This window comes from Ovis canadensis, chromosome 12 (assembly GCF_042477335.2).
Source record: "Ovis canadensis isolate MfBH-ARS-UI-01 breed Bighorn chromosome 12, ARS-UI_OviCan_v2, whole genome shotgun sequence".
In the NCBI taxonomy this organism is placed as follows: Eukaryota; Metazoa; Chordata; class Mammalia; order Artiodactyla; family Bovidae; genus Ovis; species Ovis canadensis.
Window position 1 is genome coordinate 29671869 of NC_091256.1, and position 19283 is coordinate 29691151.

The window sequence follows — 19283 nt, forward strand, 5'->3', positions numbered from 1 at the left end:
GATCTATGCTAAGATACACTCAGGTGGGTAGACAGAAATCATGGAATGTACTAAAAAAATAAGCAAAGTACCTTTCTTCTTTTACTAAATATCTTTACATGTCATTTTCTTAGGACACCAAGCCTAGTAGTGGGAGAGGTTAATGTATTGGTTGTAACTAGATGATTACAAATGTTTCACTTTCAAATGTGGGGGGAACAGGGCGTGGGGAAATGTTCACTTAATGAACAGAGCCAATGAAAAGTTTTCTGTGGTCAAATAAAAATTTCATGCTTAATATCTTCTGAAAATTATTTTCAAAGTTATTATAAATTTTGGGCTTCCCTAACAGCTCAGTTGGTAAAGAATCTGCCTGCAATGCAGGAGACCCCAGTTCGATCCCTGGGGTTGGGAAGATCCCCTGGAGAAGGGATAGGCTACCTACTTCAGCACTCTGGCCTGGAGAATTCCATGGACTGTAAAGTCCGTGGGGTCACCAAGAGTCAGACTAGCATGCATGCATGCATGCTAAGTCGCTTCAGGGGTGTCCCACTATTTTCGACCCTATGGGCTGTATGTAGCCCATCAGACTCCTCTGTCCATGAGATTCTCTAGGCAAGAATACTGGAGTGGGTTGCCATGCCATTCTCCAGGGAATCTTCCCAACCCAGGGACTGAACCTGTGTTTCTTATGTCTCCTGCATTGGCGGCCAAGTTTTTTACCATTAGTACCGCCTGGGAAGCCCCAGAAGTGCACAGTTTATTCAAAAATTTACTAAATGGCAACCCTTCTCTATAAACTTTGAGCTTCTGAAACATTGTTTTTATCATTAATTTTTGCATTTAGCCTTACTATCTTTTATATTCTCCTGCTCTAACACGATTCCCAATTTCTTGAGGATAAGTTTCTTGTTTTATATGCCTTGGTGTCCTTTATATTTTTTCTATTTTTAAGATCAGTAGATCTCAAAGAGACTTGGGAGTTCACTCTCAAATGGTCAATGGACTCTCCAAAACTGCGTGTTAACTTTTGTCATATAAATATATACACACTTTCCTAGGAGAATGTACACTGACTTCATTAGATCCTCAAAGAGGACCAAATGCAAAAAATTTAAATATAATTGTTTTCATACAGGTGAGGGTCATTGAACGTTTGTTGAAGGATGAACAGATTTTTTGTTCACGCTTGAATGAAATTTTTAAATAGTTTTATCTGCCACATATTCATTATTTTTGTTGTTGCATCCAGAATTACAGAATTCTGGAGGTTAATAGAATGTTTTAAATCACTGAGTTCTTTGCTCTTACAAAAGAGACAATAACTTCCCTAAAGCAATTAAATTTAGTAAATTGTGAAATTGGAGTAGAAAGAATGTCTCTCTAATCATAGGCTAACTCTGATTCTGATGTCAGGAAAAGAACCAGGACAAAGGCAAGCTGCTTGGCAAGACTGATTGCAAACACATGAGCTGCTTCATTTTGCCAGTGAAAATACCATCACCATCCTCACCATCACTTTCCACATTACTATTATCTCCTCTCCAGTGACTCCTGTGTTTGCCCACAACAATCGCTTTCCCTCTTTTCTCTCTTCTTCGCCACCAAATAAATAATCTGTAACCAAGGTGGAAGGCATTCACTAAGAGACATAACCCAGCAAGTTTTATTTAACACACCCATAAGCTTAACCATTGGAAAACAACGTTCTAACCTGGATGTCATAGACAGTGAAGGGAGACAGTTCTCTCAGAATGAAAGACCCAGGCACATTTATTCCAGTCTTGTAGAGCTGATTATTTACATAGACGGAATATTCAGTGACAACACCATTTGGGTTTGAAGGAGCTGTCCAGATGACACGTACAGCTGTACTGTTGATGATGACAACCTCTGGAGGAAGCATGCCCTGAGGCTCTAGAATTAAAGGAAGAAACTGAATAAACTCCAGCTGTCTCTGAAAAAGCACTTGTTAAACTAAATGCCGATTAGTATTTAGGTCGAGCAAAGGGTTTGCTGCTTATCTGCTTTCCTCTGATGAAGTTATCACAGTCTGTAGTCCTCTGTAAATTGGCTTATTATACTCTCAGTTAGAAACCGTAAGAATTGGTGGTAAAATGCTTTATACCACCATCATAGTACTAATCTTCAATACTATGTGACCAGTGGGATATGATGATAAATTATTCACCCATCTGCACCACTAACACATATCTATTATTTGTCTCTTTTCCCATCTCTTCACTCCATACCTCCCAGGGAAAAAGAAAAGAAAATCTGCTCCTTAAGCAGAAAATAAAACTCAAATACATCGCGGCTGGTGGAACGTGAAAAATCATTTGATGTTACTAGCTTGTAACTCAAGCAATATGAAGCAATAATGCAATATTGTCATTATGTAAATGATTTTGAATGTTGATTACCATAGGTAATGATGAAATCTAACATTAGGAAAAAAAATCTTGCTTGGCGTTAAATTACACAATTATTCAAGCATGTCAGAAATAACTATGCGAAGACCTATTTTTATCATAAGAGCCCATCCTAACTAGTTGAAAAATTGTCCTTGTGATCCATTCTATTTTATAAACAAAAGGTGTCGACCTTTGGCACCACGAAGGGAAATGGGTTCCACACTTAAAGTGCTCTGCTAATGACCTGGAACGCTTGCTTGGGAGGTAATGATATTATAATGTTTATAATGAGACTTTATAAAGCCAAAAAGATTAGAAAGACCATTCCAAACACATTTCAGACTCACAAGTTGCTTCCCTCGCTTCCTCCCCCTTGCTAACTGGCTTAGAAATGAGTCAAAGGCAATTTTTCTCAGTGGCTGAACTTCCACCTACCATTTCTGGTGACTCAGGGAGGGCCCTCCCTGTACTTGGCTGTCGTTGTGAAAAGCATCCTGCTTCTGAAAGCAATTCTTAAAAAAATGTTTCTAAATGTCACCATGTATTGATGTGAATTCAGCTCCCAACTAAGCACACACTGAAAAGAACAGGAACAAACTGGGCTAATACCCAGTGATTGGAGCCTTGCAGCTGTCTCTGTGGGACCACTTATTGATCTGCCACTTGACGACAGCCAGCACTTAAGCATTTTAGCTCCAACCCCCTTCCCTCCAACACCGGAAATTTTATAATGGAAGGATGACTGATCTCAACCTCAGCGAGGATCAATCAATTTCCTTCGCATCTCTGAAGCCGAGTTTCCCTTGAAACCCGCACTCACCCCCATCGCAAGTGGTTGCATGGAGCACTTCACTGTTTATGCTGGCGACTCCGTTGAAAACAGAGATGAAAATCCGATACTCTGTGTTTGGATTTAAGTGGCCAATGACGTGAGAGTTTACATCTGGGAGGATTTTTCGAGATTCATTGGAGGTAGCAGAACTCCAAAAAAGTGTATAATACTCAACATCACCTTGTAGGTCTTGAAAAGCTGATAACAATAAACACAGAACACTGTAAGTGTAGCCGATATAAAAGGGCCCAGGGGTGAAAGACAGAGAATACACTCTTACCACTAGCTATTCCTAGAATGAGAAAAGCAGAAAGCTTACAGAACTTTCCTCAGAAAAGTGCTGGGTTTTATTGTTATTTTTAACAAAGCTGTTTCTCTCCATATCTCATAATTAATTGCATAGAATCTTAACTTCACAGGAAAAGAAACTTTTAAATTTCCTTTAAATATTTTAATTATGCTACTTATAAGTATTCAACTAATCTTCAAAACTTAAACACTTGAAAAAAGAAATTAAGAGTAAAGTAAAAACATGCAGTACAGGGCAAAAAAAATCCCCCAAAACTCGGTCTTCATAAGTAATGGTTCTAGAGAAGAAATCTATGCTAATATACATGAGGGCATGTCCTGACATATCTGCTAAAACTTGAGGATTTTTAAAATTGCTAACAAAATCTGCTGATAGATGTCTGGAAGGTTGCTTAGACAGCTACCCTATTATGTGCACTGTTGATGTACCAGAGTAATGTAGTATGCTCTGCTTAAGGATCCTAGGATGATATCTGAATTTTGATTAAAGCTCTCATCCTTTTCTCCTAGTTTATGTATCTGTGTGATGTAGACAAGCTCTTTCAAAGTCCTTTCAAAGTCCAGTCTATTGTTTTCTTTTTCGCTTTCCACACAATTTCTCCATTCTTGCACTAAGGTCTGCTTTTTGTGATTTTCCTACCATGATGCTTTGAAAAGAAGATATAGAACATCCCATACCTATATTTTCTTAGCTAGGAAGCAATTACTGCTCTGCTTGCATTAACATTGCTTTTGAAGATGTGAAGCAGGATCTATCACCTTGATTTGTATCTGCATTACAAAGGTGGAGTTTTGTATGTGAAAGCTCCTGAAAGTGTATGTAAAAGCTTGTATTAAAATTGTTCCACAAAATTCAGCAAGGATGGGGAGGAAAAGGTGGCATTTCTCTTTATGGTTATTGAAGTACAGTGTCTCAGGTATATGAGATCCTGGGGTATGGCCATGGAAAAGAATATGGTTTGGGGGATTGTATGACTTTCTTTTAGGAATCATTGTTCATTAAGATCTTGGGAGTCTTGCAAAAAAACTGAATGTTGATTTGATTTTTTGTTTTATTTCCTGAATGTACTACCGCTTTGACCTAATATCCAGCAATAGTTAGAAAGGTCTGGTATATCAGTATAGTTGAAAGAATTTATAGTAAGCGATCTTTAGTAACTACTTTGGAAAACTCTGGGAATTGAGATATTTCTTTTCTCTGCTGTCACAAATGTCGGCACCTTTAATAATGAGCTCATTATTATACATTTTCAGGAATCAGCTATTTATGTCTCTCAATATTTTTCCAAATAATAACATTCCTCAAGTGTAGCAAAGCAACTGGGTTCTGTGAGAGTAAAAGTTCCTTCTATCATTAGAATTATTTTCTGCTGCCATACAGTACTGCTGCTGCTGCTGCTACGTTGCTTCAGTCGTGTCCAACTCTGTGCGACCCCATAGACGGCAGCCCACCAGGCTCCGCCGCCCCTGGGATTCTCCAGGCAAGAACACTGGAGTGGGTTGCCATTTCCTTCTCCAATGCATGAAAGTGAAACGTCAAAGTGAAGTCGTTCAGTCGTGTCCGACTCTTCACGACCCCATGGACGGCAGCCCACCAGGCTCCTCCATCCATGGGATCTGCCAGCAAGAGTACTGGAGTGGGGTGCCATTGACGTATAATACTATTCCTCATTAATTTATGGCAGCAAAGATATAAAAGAAATTGTGCTAGATTTGAAGTTCATCTTGTATTTTAGTTTGCTACATGAGCAGGCTGTTTAGAAATTCAAGTCCTAAAGATATAATATTAAGGAAGTACTTTCAAATTCTACTTAAAAATATAAATGGGTCTTTAATCACAGTTACTAAATGTGCCTGAAATCTCTTCTGTCAAATTCCAATGAATGAACTGTGTATATACATTGAAAATATTGGGACTAGGACAGTAAGTTCAAGATGAGTGAGGATCGTATATCAATATGTGGATGAAATGCCATTAAATGCTCATTCTCAGTCATGTGCCATATGTCAACTCCTTGAAATAGAACAAAATCTGTTGTCCCAAAGTAAAGAGGAAAAGATGGGATTCAGTTCCACTAGTTATATCTTACTGCATGAGATAGAGGCTTTTCTAACCAGAAGCAGGCAGCATCTCCAGACAATAAGGCCAGATTTCTGTACCACCCTGCTTCTCACCAACATCTGCTTCAGCTTGCCACTCTCTCCCTTCATTGACATTACAGTGCAAAGGCCAAAACACAGAAATCTAGTAGAAACACATTAAACAGATTAAATGATCTTCATATTCCTAGTTGTTTTATGAAAAGTTCTGGGAGCGGTACATGCACAGAAGTGTCCTTTTACATTGTTCAAACAAGGTTTTCAAATGTCAGTGGGCTCTTTCTAAGACAGCAAACCATCTTAGAGACAGAAGATACATCTTCAGTTCTACAGGCCACTGCAAAATTCAAGGTTGCTGACCTTGAGTCTACTCTGAGAGTGGAACACCATTAGAATTGAAATAACTGGAATGAGAAGTTTCCCAGCAAATCCCACCCTCCCTGAGGACTGATAAAAATTGGACCTGAATGTATTTCTCCTTTTTAAAAGAGAAAAACATGAGTTACAAGGCTTCTTTATGTAATAGCCTAAGTGAAACATTCTCTAGAGCCTTAAAAGGAGAATTTGTTTTTCATATACTACTTCTATGTGAATCATTGGAAGTGTTATAAAACATTTGCATGGTGTTCTTAAAAATAACAAAAGAGACATGCCTTTGTGAAAAAGATGCTTTAGGAAACAGGTACCTGTAATTATGAAAAGACAGATGTGAAAACAGAGATATTAAATGACCTTCTTAAAGAGGAAAGGAAAGCAAGAAAACCTAAAAAGCTTGTCAGAATTAAAATCTGCACTGAAAGCAGAAAAAAATACTGAGTTAAAAATGCACAATATGAAAAAATGAAAAGAAAATGAGTAAGAAGAAGACAATGAAAGTCAAAATTTATAGATATTGATAACAGAATAAAAAATATAATTGACTTGAAAAATAAATGGGATAAATAATCATGGATCTAAAATATCCTATAAAACATGACACAAAATGAAGCTTTATATCCAGAAATTGAATAATTAATATACAGTATTAGTGAAAATAATGGCAACATATCCAAAGATATACAGAAACTTATGACATTTTGAAAATCAACTAAATCTAAAAGACAATCTGCAAAGGAGAAAAAGAATCAGGCAACTTTCAGACTTATCCTCTGAAATATTAAATGTAGAAGACAATGGAAAAATTTCAAGAAGTTCTGAGGTAAAATATTCTGATCCAAGAATTTCATACACATCTAAGTCATTATATTTATGTGCAAACATGACAGAAAGGTTTTCTTATGTAGGTAAAAATTAAGAGAATGTGCAAAGATAGCAGAAACATGTTCTTATTTAAGCAAAATTCAGGTGGCATATAATGGTAAGGAATTTGAATGCAAGAGACTGAGGAGAATTGGGTTCAGTTCCTGCATTGGGAAGATCCCCTGGTGAAGGAAATGGCAACCCACTCTAGTATTCTGGTCTGGAAAATTCTGTGGACAGAGGAGCCTGGCAGACTACAGTCCAAGGCGTCACAGAGAGTCAGACACAACTGACCATATGAGTATTAAGAGAACATGTAGCTCATTTATTTATTTAACTGTAATTATAAAAATTTTCCAATAATGTTATCTAAAAGACAAAGAGATGAAGCAAGCTCCAGAACTTAAGATTGGAGAAGTTTAAGAATTGATGATAAATATCAAAACTAGAGAAATTAATTATGTTAAAACGATTATATAATAATTTATACACCAAACATTGAAAGCAGCAGGTAAGAAGGGCAAGGAAAGTAAGAGTACACAACTTGATCAAACATAAAATACAAAGACTCAGAAAAGTAGAGAAAGACATCACTAACCAATATTAGTAGCAATGAAACTTGAAAGATCACTACAGAAGATAAAAGTTGTGGTGAAGATCCAGAACATTCACTAACACGCATGTAATTCTGTTCTTGTCAGATAGGGAGACTACCTATCTCACAGTAGTTTTTCTGGGCTTCTTGCAGCTGAGTGGAGTCATGTGACAAGTTTGTGCCATTTCTGACCCGAGGTATTAAGGACCAGTTGACCGTCTCTGATCATCTCTGATTTTCCCAGCAAGAGAAGGGCTTCAAGGCACATGGGAATGTGGATGTCCTGAACGGAAAGAGCCAAGGTCTTAAGTGACCCAGGATGAGTCTAGAAAGAGATGAGGAAAAGTTTTAAATAAAATTCAGATTTCGGTTTTTGTTCTTGTGTGAATCCTAGGAAACAAGACAGAAAATATAGATGTAACTATGGGATGGAGGATTTGAAACCTGTTGTTTCACTGGAACTTCTCGAGTTTGAAGTGTTTTTGTGACCACCAGGTTTACTTTTAAATTAAAGTGTGAATGTTTGAACTAGAGTTATACGTGTAATTTGGAGTTAAGCTATGAATACTAATTGTATTTGAAGCAACAGGATAGAATGAGGAAGGGTTTCCTATGAGATTACATTAAATATGTGTACACTGGCAAATATTTCTCAGGTATTCTAATCCTGTTCTGGGTAATCCATATTTTATAGACCACAGGAATTTATGAGTAGGTATTGCTTTACTATAGCACATCAGGTCAATCTCAGTGAGTTGGAAAAAGAAGGTTATAAGCCATGGATACAATATTTGTTACTAAATGCCACTTTTTTAAAACAGTTGTTAGATAGGCTGATTGAAAGTCCTCTTGCAAAAGGATTATACTCTGTACATGCTGTTGGATTATTTTTGTGTTGTGTGAGCTCATGTGCTCATTCGCTCAGTTGTGTCTGACTGTTTGCAACCCCATGGATTGTAGCCCTCCTGGTTCCTCTGTCCATGGCACTTCCCAGGCAAGAATACTGGAGTGGGTTGCCATTTCCTATATCAGGGGCTCTTCCTGACCCAGGAACTAAATCCATGTCTCTTACATACCATTGCACCACCTGGGAAGCCTTGTTGGATTAGTTTTAGAGATTGTTATCAATATCAATTATGTCCTTTAGATCTTTATCAGCTAGATTAGGGGTCAGCAAACTCAGGATTTTACCATGAGTAAAAATCTGTTCTCTTGGCCAAACCTGCCCTGCCACTTCTTTGTATATAACCTGTAAGTTAAGAATGGCTTTTATACTTTTAAATTGTTGGGGGAAAAAATCAAAAGAATACTTTTTCATGACATGGGAAAATTATGTGAAAATGAAATCTCACCGTTCACAATAAATTTTTATTGGAACACAGGCATACTTGTTGAAGAGTTGTATATTGCTGTTTTCATGCTACAATGACAAAGTTGAGTAGTTGTGACACAGAATGTATATTGCCTGCAAAACCTGAAGGGTTTACTGTCTGGCACTTTACAAAAAAGTTTGTGGCCCTAATCTCCAGCAATTAGAGTAATCCAGTCCACTCAAAGGATCTCCAGTTTTGTCTAGGATTGAATTTCTCAGTCATTTCTCATTAGTAGGCTCAATGGTAGGTAACTTTGCCTCAGTGTAAAAATCTGGAAGGACCTTACTAAGGCTATTTTATAATACAAATGTTTATCTTGCTCATAGATTCTTAGAGTTCAGATTCCCAAGTTCTATGGTGAAGAGTTCTGTGTCATTAACTAAGTACTTCTTGGAAAACTTGATATTATCACTTCTTGAGAATTTTTTTTTTACTCTGGCTGAGGGTAAAAGTGCTCACATTAAGAAGTGGGAAAATTCTCCAGAGCTACATCCAAGTCAGGCTCCTTATCTTCCCCAGCAAGATATCTAGATGCCTTCTATCTAGTTTATGCAATTAAAATAAATACCTGTATTTGCAACCCTCCCTGCCCTCAGGTCCTTCAGTCTCTCATTGTGTTCCAGCTCCTTTCAATAATCTGCCAGGGAATATTGTATTTAAAGGAAATGTATATGAAATGTGTTAATTATTCATCATTCTATATTTGGCAATGGAAAAAGGACAGCACATTCCTGCTTGGGAAGTCAACTAATATGGGAAAACAGGAATGCAGTTAGTTACCTAAGCTTCTGTAATCAAGGAGCCCTTAAATAAAGTGATTTAAATGAAATAAATGTTAACATATCTCACACAATAACCTCAATGTAGGTGAATCAGATTGTGCTCCATGTGGTCATTCAAGAACCTGGGTTCTTTCTCTTATATGGATCTCTAAAAGTGTTGGCCATGCCCGCAGAGTTTAAACAGAGAACACTGCTGTGCCTACGGTCTAGTCCAGAGAGAAGAAGAAGACCGAACAATAGGCACGTCCTTGGTGTCTTGTAATTATGACCCTAAAAGACAGACATCATTTCTTTGCACATTCTATTGGCATGAACACAGTCACATGGATACAACTAACTGCAAAGGAGGCTGGTATATGCAGTCTCTAAAAAACAGCAGTAACACAAATGCTTGACAGGAGGCAGAGAAATTGGTCACTCATGCATTGCATTGTTGTAGGAGTGTGCAGCAGTACAGCCACTCTAGGAAACAGTTTGGCAGAATGTTAACAAAACTACCCTAGACTTACCATTCAGTCCCGCAATTGAATATTTGGGCATTTATCCCAGAGAAATAAAAACTCATGCTTGCACATATGCATATGCACACACACGCACAAGTTGTTTGTTTTGAATAAAGGACTCTAAATGACTAGCATAAAACAAAACAAAAACCAAAAAAGACCCACCCCCCCAAAAAAATACAGAAACAAATAAAAGAAATGGCTTCCCATTAAAAAAATAATAAATAAAACTGCTGCTGAAAGCACTGTGAACGTTTGAGAGATAGAATACTTTATACCAATACTAAATGATTAGTAACTGCTGAACATATATTATTTCATTTTTGTCATAATACTTTTAGGCAGTTATTATGATCCTCCTATTCTGAATTAGGAAACTAGGATATAGTGAAGTTAAGTGACTTGTTTTAGGTCATAGTGCTAGAAAATAGTGCAACTGGGACTCAAGCTTAGGTTTTCCTGATCCCCAAACCTGATTTTAAAAATCATTTCTCCATGGCTTCATAGAATTTTGCCATTTTTCTAGTTAGGAGGATTTACAATAGTGGAATAGATGTAGTTACCAACAGGAGAGTTATTAGAGAGTAAAAAATACTCATGAGGAATTTGAGAACGTCTTTATCTAGAGGATGAGGACAGGAGTAGTTGGTGATACAGGAGGGAGCATTTGAGTTAGGAGGGGTCATTCATGGACCCACTAACACAGAGAAACAGACTAGGATGGCACTGACAAGAGAACTTTGGAGTGAGTCATTATTGAGATGGACTTCTAGGTGACCACATCAGTAACAGGTGAGGGAAGCAAGCCAGGTTACAGCAGGTACACACATAAATAAGAGGGAAGCCCATGGACAGATAAATCCAGTCTCTTTGTTTTGGTATCTGGACCAATGGTAAGGGAAGCAGAGGGACAAGGTGAGCCAGTGATGGTGGGTGCTTTTGAAAGAGGTGAGATTTGGGATGATTTGTATGTATTAAAACCTGAACAGGATAAGTTCAAAGTCAAACTTCTAACTACAAAATCTGATGGTTTCTGATTAAGAGATCAAGAGGAGGCATATGCTTTCTGTGTGGATTTGAACTTTTTACATAGTGATGCCTTCAACTGTACAAATCTTCCAGAGTTCAGTGAGACAATGTAAGGCAGGAATTATTTCATTGATCTCTGCATTCCCAGTGCCTGGGACAAAAATGGCAGGGATAAATATTCATGAAAGGAAGAAGGAAAGGAAAGAGAGGGAGGAAACTAAAAGAGAAAAAAGGAAAGAGGGAAGGAAAAGAGAAAGAGGAGAACTGGACAAAAAAAGATTATATTGAGTTGGTCAAAAAGTTCATTTGGGTTTGTCTGTCATATCTTATGGAAAAATCTGAACAAACTTCTTGGCCAATCCAGTGTGAAACACAGCATGCATGTCTGAAGTTTGAAGGGAGCTCTTGACAGATGGACAAGTGGACAGTATTTGGATGATTTTTTGCATTTCCTCTTATTTCAATACCTTCCTCGCTCACCACCTCCAGTATTTTCTTGCTCTTTTCTGCCCGTCAATGACCTTATTAGTGAGGAGATCTCAGAAGAGGTGCTGCTTTTCTACCCTTTTCCCCTGTGGGCATTTTTCGCCATTTATTTTAGAGTGAGCAGTCAAAATGGGAAGGATCTCACTAAATCACTCTTGACAAAGTGCTAATAACCATTAAGGTCACATGCAGGAGAAATAGCCGAAAATGGGATGCTTAAGTTGGAGAAGTGTTACTGACTAACTGTAATTTGGGGTAAGTCACCAAGGTGCAGTTGCTAACTCCTGGGGCTGTATGAATAACTTAAGTGATGTTTTGTATCTCTTCATATAAAAATGTGAACTTTCTCCAGTGAAATCATTTATTTTCATCGTCTTTCATTTAGGTAGAACTATTTTCTTTTATATAGCAAGTAGGGACAAGAACCACATCTTTCCCTAGGGACCAGGGAGATAGGGGCTGCAGCCTGTAGAACGGGGAAGCCAATGTCAGGGGATATTCTCCCTTCAACAATGTGGGAAGAGTTTCAATCAATTACTGGGTTTTTCAAATCAATTCCAAAATTATCATCTTTATGTGAAAGCTTCTAATTGCTAAATGTTAGCAAAATATTATTTTATTTTTCACATACTGCCAGCAAGACAATGTGTGGAGGATGGGGAAGTAAATATGGCCCATGTGCTACCAGTTTGTAATATTTGCCCTAAAAAATTAACTGAACAGATGCAGGATGCATTTTCCTCACATGATCTCACATAGTGATGTAAACGTTTAAAGTGGGCACTTTTAAAACTTTAATAACCTATCCCCATTAATCTGTGATTGGTAAAAATTTACCAGAGATATTTTACTTGGAAAATGGTGTGTCCATGTGGAGGGTCATAATTAAGAGAAAATATACTTTAAAAATGCATTTTATGGTTTTTATTAAATAAATATGTGTATTCATGACTTTTAACTTATAGTTTTATTCCTTTTAGCATGTTAGACAAGGTGCCATTTTATCCCACAAATCAAGACAACAATTGAAATTAAAATTGCACAAACGAGGTGGCCCTTTCACAGCCGAGAGACTTGTTAATTTACTTAGGATAGCCAGTTGCAAGAAGAAAGAAAATGATAATGCAACACGCTTTCACAGAGCTGACCCTCTTCTGAGAGTTAACCTTTGTACTCACAAATAGTTATCTGAAAAATTTCTAAGGTATGAATGGAAATAACAGCAGATTGCATTACCTACATCCCGAAGGTCAGAGGTTCAGATTACCAAGGTAATGAAACTTCAGTGAGCTGCTTCAGATCTATTAGGTGTGTCAGTTTTTATAAGCATGCTTACTTCAGGCATGCAATTATAACATAGAGGAACTATATTGGTGAAAATTCAGTCACTGGATCTCAACAGAAGTATTCAAATGTCAAATGCGGGGAGGGCATCCACCTTTCCGAGAAGGCTTTTAAGATGAATCAGGTATCGAGGGTGAAATAGAAAGGAGATGAGTGAAAATACATTATACATAAAAATCCATCTCCATATAAAAACTTTTGCATCTTTTCCTAGAAGTGTCTCAGCATCAATTAACTTATACTGTTCCATGTAAATGGCTTAAGAGAGCCCAACAGAGGTGACACAGATCATTAGAAATCTGCAACCTTATAAATCCCTAGTAAATAGTTTTTTATAAAAATGGCTTATTTAATAGCAATGTAGATCAACATAACCAATGCTAATTTTAATTTACAATTAATGTCATCTAACACTGATTTTAATCCATAACTGATATAATAGGGGCAAATTCACTCAAGGTTTTCTAAATAAAATAGGAAGCATTTCTTTTAGGCTATATCAAAATCAAAATCAAAAGGTTACAATTGCCCAACCAGGAGTCATTTTTCGTCTTTTTATATACTAGCAGGTGATTATCCTATTAGATACAGTTTACTTTCATTAAACACATATTTTAATAGGGATTTCCAAGTCAGATATTTCTTAATATTTGGTAGTATCCTAGCAAGTTCTGATTAACTATTTGCCAGATCAAAAGTGATACTTCTAAGAAGGATTATAATACATAGTGCCATGATATATTCAGTCTTGTTTTTTTTCTGATTGTGACATTTGTTGTTCAGTTGCTAAGTTGTGTCTGACTCTTTGCGACCCCATGAACTGTAGTACGCCGTACGCCAGGCTTCCCTGTCCTTCACCATCTTCTGGAGTTTGCTGCAACTTATGCCCATTGAGTCAGTGATGCTGTCCAGCCATGGATCACTAAAAATTAACAGATCAGCTCGTAAATGCTACTCTACTGACCAACCATATCTGAAATTTCAATTATGTGGTTTCTAAAGACGCAGGTGGAAAAGGCAATGACACCTGACTCCATGACTCTTAGTTGGAAAATCCCATGGATGGAGGAGCCTGGTGGGTTGCAGTCCATGGGGTCGCTAAGAGTTGGACACAACTGAGCGACTTCACTTTCACTTTTCACTTTCATGCACTGGAGAAGGAAATGGCAACCCACTCCAGTGTTCTTGCCTGGAGAATCCCAGGGACGGCAGAGCCTGGTGGGCTGCTGTCTATGGGGTCACAGAGTTGGACACGACTGAAGTGACTTAGCAGCAGCAGCAGCAAAGACTCAGGAGCAGACTAGATCCATATGTGAGCTCTTCTAATTGCCATATGTAAAGTCATGTTCTGAATGGGCCAAGGCTGAGTCCCTGTTTTATCAAATCCAGTCCAGTGATGGTGGCCAGATTTTGTTACCTGTGTCAAGCTGGAACTCTGGCTATCACCAGTACTGATGAGGATTCACTTGGAAAGATCCATCACATTACTGCAATTCTAGTAAATCGATCTTGCTAATTAATGATGAGTCATGAGACTGGGGGCAGACCTCACTGTAGGAAAGTGCACAACATTATACTGTATCCAAAAGACTTGCAGAATTAGAGAAAATATTTGCAAACAATGCAACTGATAAGGGATTAATCTCCAAAATACATACATAAACAGCTCATACTGCTCAATATTAAAAAAAAAAAAAGTGGTCCAATCAAAAAATGGGTAGAGGATCTAAAAAGACATTTCTCCAAAAAAAGATGTATAGATGGCCCCAAAGCAAGTAAAACAATGCTCAACCTTACTAATTATTAGAGAAATGTAAATCAAGACTACAATGAGGTACCACCTTACACTGGTCAGAATGGCATCTGCAAAAATTCTACAAATATTACAGGCTAGAGAGGGTGGGGAAAAAAGGAAATTATCCCACACTATTGGTGGGAATGTAAACTGGTACAACCACTATAGAGAAAAGTGTGGAGATTCCTTATAAAACTAAAATTAGAGCTACCATATGACCCTACAATTCCACTCCTGGGCATATAGTGAGTGAGTGAGTGAAGTCGCTCAGTTGTGTCCGACTCTTTGCAACCCAACGGGCTGTAGCCCACCAGGCTCCTCCATCCATGGAATTTTCTAGGCAAGAGTACTGGAGTGGGTTGCCATTTCCTTCTTCAGGGGATCTTCCCAACCCGGGGATTGAACCCGGGTCTCCCAGATTGCAGGCAGACACTTTACCATATGAGCCACCACCACCTGGGCATATAACCAGAGAAAAACATAATTCAAAAAGATACATGCACGCCTCCCCTATGTTCATAGCAGCACTATTTACAAAAGCCAATACAAGGAAACAACCTAAATGTCCACTGAGAGAGGGATGGATAAAGATGTGTTACATATATAAAATGGAATATTTTTCAGCCCTTAAAAAGAATAAAACTATGCCATTTGCAGTGACATGGGCAGACCTACCACACTAAGTGCAGTCAGTCAGACAGAGAAATACAAATACCATATAATATTGCTTACATGTCGAATCTTAAAAAAAGATAAAAGTGAACTTATCTACAAAACAGACTCTTATATGTAGAAAATAAACATATGGTTATAAAAGGGGAGGTTGGGAGAGGGATAAATTAAGAGTTTGGTATTAAAATATAGACATTACTATATATAAAACAGATAAACAACAAAGTGTAGCGCAGGGAACTATACTCAACATCTTATGATAACATATGATGAAAGAGAATATAAAAAAGAATATATTTATATGCATAACTGAATCACTTTACTGTACACCTGAAACTAGCCCAACATCTCATAGATCAACTATCTCCTCCACAGATCACTGCCCTGTCATGGTGAATGGGCTTGCATAACTCAGTGAAGCTATAAGCCAAGCCATGTAGGGCCACCCAAGACTTATGAGTCATAGCAGAGACTTTAGACAAAATATGATCTACTGCACTGGAGGAGGGAATGGTAAACCACCCCAGTCTACTTGCTGTGAGAACCTCATGAACCATGCAAAAGGACAAAAAGATACGACATCGAAAGATGAGTCCACAGGTCTGAAGATGTCCAATATGCTGCTGGGGAAGAGTGGAGGAGAACTACTAATAGCCCCAGAAAGAATGAAGCAGCTGGGCCAAAGCAGAAACGATGCTCAGTTGTGGATGTGTCTGGTGATGAAAGTAAAATCTGATGCTGCAAAGAACAGTATTGCATAGGAACCTGGAATGTTAAGTCCATGAATCAAGGTAAATTGGATGTAGTCAAGCAGGAGATGGTAAGGAGAAACATTGACATCTTGGGAATCAATGAACTAAAATGGACAGGAGTGGGCAAGTTTAATCTAGATAAGGATTATATCTACTACTGCGGGCAAGAATCCATAGAAGAAATGGAGTAGCCCTCATAGTCAACAAAAGAGTCCAAAATGCAGTAATTAAGTGCAATCTCAAAAATGACAGAATGATCTCGGTTTGTTCCCAAGGCAAGCCATTCCACATCACAGTAATTCAAGTCTATGCCCCTACTCTGGAGGCCAAAGAAACTGAAGTTGATCAGTTCTATGAAGACCTAGAAGACCTCCTAGAACTAACACCAAAAATAAAAAAGATGTTCCAGTCATCACGGGGGATTGGAATGTAACAGAAGGAAGTCAAAAGATAACTGGAGTAACAGGCAAGTTTGGTCTTGGAGAACAAAAGGAAGCAGGGTGAAAGTTAACTGAATTCTGCCAAGAGAATGCACTACTTGCCCACTCCTGTCCATTTTAGTTCATTGATTCTCAAGATGTCAATGTTTCTCCTTACCATCTCCTGCTTGACCACATCCAATTTACCTTGATTCATGGACTTAACATTCCAGGTTCCTATGCAATACTGTTCTTTGCAGCATCAGATTTTACTTTCATCACCAGACACATAGCAAATACCCTTTTCCAACAACACAAGAAATGACTTTACATGTGGACATCACCAAATGGTTAATACCGAAATCAAACTGATTACATTCTTTGTAGCTGAAGATGAATAAGCTATATACAGTCAACAAAAAGACCTGGAGCTGACTATGGCTCAGATCATCAGCTTCTTTAAAAAAAAATTCAGGCTTTAACTAAAGAAAGCGGGAGAAATCACTAGGTATGAGTTAAATCAAATTCCATATGTATATGCAGTGGAGGTAACAAGCAGATACAAGGAATTAGATCTAATAAACAGTGTGAGTGAAGAACTATGGACGGAGGTCCACAGTGCTGTACAGGAAGCAGCGAACAAAATCACCCCAAAGAAAACGAAAAGCAAGAAGGCAAAGTGGTTACCTGAGGAGGCTTTACAATTGGCTAAAGAAAGAAGAGAAGTGAAAAACAAGGGAGAAAGGGAAAGATATTTCCAACTAAACACAGAGTTCCAAAAAAACTGCACAGAGAGACAAGCAGGCCTTCTTCAACAAACAGTGCATAAAACTAGAAGAAAACAACAGAAGGGGAAAGACTAGGAATCTCTTCAGGAAAATTGGAGATATCAAGGTAACATTTCACCCAAAGATGGGCACAATAAAGGACAGAAACAGTAGAAACCTAGTAGATACTGAAGAGATCAAGAAGAGATGGAAAGAATACACAGGAGAACTCTACAAAAAAGATCTTAATGAACAGGATTACTATGATGGTGTGGCCAGTCACCCAGAGCTAGACGTTCTGGAGAGTGAAGTCAAGTGTGCCTTAGGAAGCACTGCTGTCAATTAAAGCTAGTGGATGTGACAGGATTCCAGCAGAACTATTCAAAACCCTAAAGGGTGATGCCATCAAGGTTTTGCGTTCACTGTGTCAGCAAATCTGGAAGACCCAGCAGTGGCCACAGTACTGGAAAAGGTCAATCCTCATCCCAATTCCCAAGAAGGGTAGCACTAAAGAATGTGCTAGCCACCGGACAATTGCACTCATCTCCCATGCTAGTAAGGTCATGCTAATATCTTGCATGCTAGGGTTTAGTATTATGTGAACCAAGAACTTCCAGATGTCCAAGCTGGGTTTAGATAAGGAAGAGGAAGCAGAGATCAAATTGCCAATATTCGCTGGAACATAGGGAAAGCTAGGGAATTCCAGAAAAACACCTATCTCTGTTTCAACGACTATATTAAAGTCTTTGACTGTGTAGATCATAACAAACTGTGGAAAGCTCTTAAAGAGATGGGAATACCAGACCATCTTACCTATTGCCTGAGAAACCTGTATGCGGGTCAAGAAGCAACAGTTAGAACCCTGTATGGACCAACTGACTGGTTCAAGATTGAGAAAGGAGTGTGACAGGGCTGTCTGCTGTCACTCTGCTTGTTTAACCTATATGCTGAGAAATGCTGGCTGGATGGGTTAGAAGCTGGAATTAAAATAGGTGGGAGAAACATCAACAACTTTAGATATGAGGATGATGCCACTCAAATGGCTGAAAGTGAGGAGGAGCTAAAGAGCCTCTTGATGAAGGTGAAGAAAGAGAGTGAAAGAGCTGGCTTAAAACTAAATATTAAAAAAACTAAGATCATGGCATCCAGCCCCATTACTTCATGGAAAATAGAAGGGGAAAAGGTGGAAGCAGTGACGGATTTCCTCTTCTTGGGCTCCAAAATCACTGTGGATGGTGACTGCAGCCATGAAATCAGAAGACAATTGCTTGATGGCAGGAAAGCTATGACAAACCTAGACAGTGTTGAAAAGCAGAGACATTACTCTCCCCACAGAGGTCCATGTAGTCAAGACTATGGTTTTCCCAGTGGCCACATACGGTTGTGAGAGCTACACCGTAAAGAAGGCAGAGTGCCAAAGAACTGATGCCTTTGAACTGTGGTGCTGGAGGAGACTCATGAAAGTCCCCTGGATAGCAAGGAGCTCAAACCAGTCAATCTTAAGGGAAATCAACCAGGAAAACTCGTTGGAAAGACTGTTGCTGAAGCTGAAGCTCCAGTATTTTGGTCATCTGATGTGAACAGTTAACTCATTGGAAAAGTCCCTGATGCTGGGAAAGATTCAGGGCAAACCGGAAAGAGGGCATCAGAGGATGAGATGGCTGGATGGCATAATTGATACAAGGGACATGATCTTTGGCAAACTTTGAGAGGTGGTGAGGGACAAGGAGGCGTGGTGTGCTACAGTCCATGGGGTCGCAAAGAGTCAGACATGAGTGGGTGACTGAACAACCACAGCAACTGAATCACTTTGCTGTACACCTGAAACAATGTCATAAATCAACTATCCTCCAATAAAAATAACTGCTGCTGCTGCTGAGTCACTTCGGTCGT

At 38.5% G+C, this 19283-nt stretch overlaps 1 protein-coding gene across 1 annotated transcript in view; it reads right to left on the reverse strand.

The window, feature by feature from the left end:
* Positions 1-19283, reverse strand: part of USH2A (usherin) — a 939490-nt gene that overhangs the window by 282261 nt on the left and 637946 nt on the right. The window contains exons 44-45 of the mRNA XM_069544562.1: positions 3214-3423; positions 1694-1896 (exon numbers count right to left, since the gene is read on the reverse strand). Coding sequence (XP_069400663.1) covers positions 1694-1896; positions 3214-3423 — 413 coding nt within the window. The remainder of the gene's footprint in view (positions 1-1693; positions 1897-3213; positions 3424-19283) is intronic.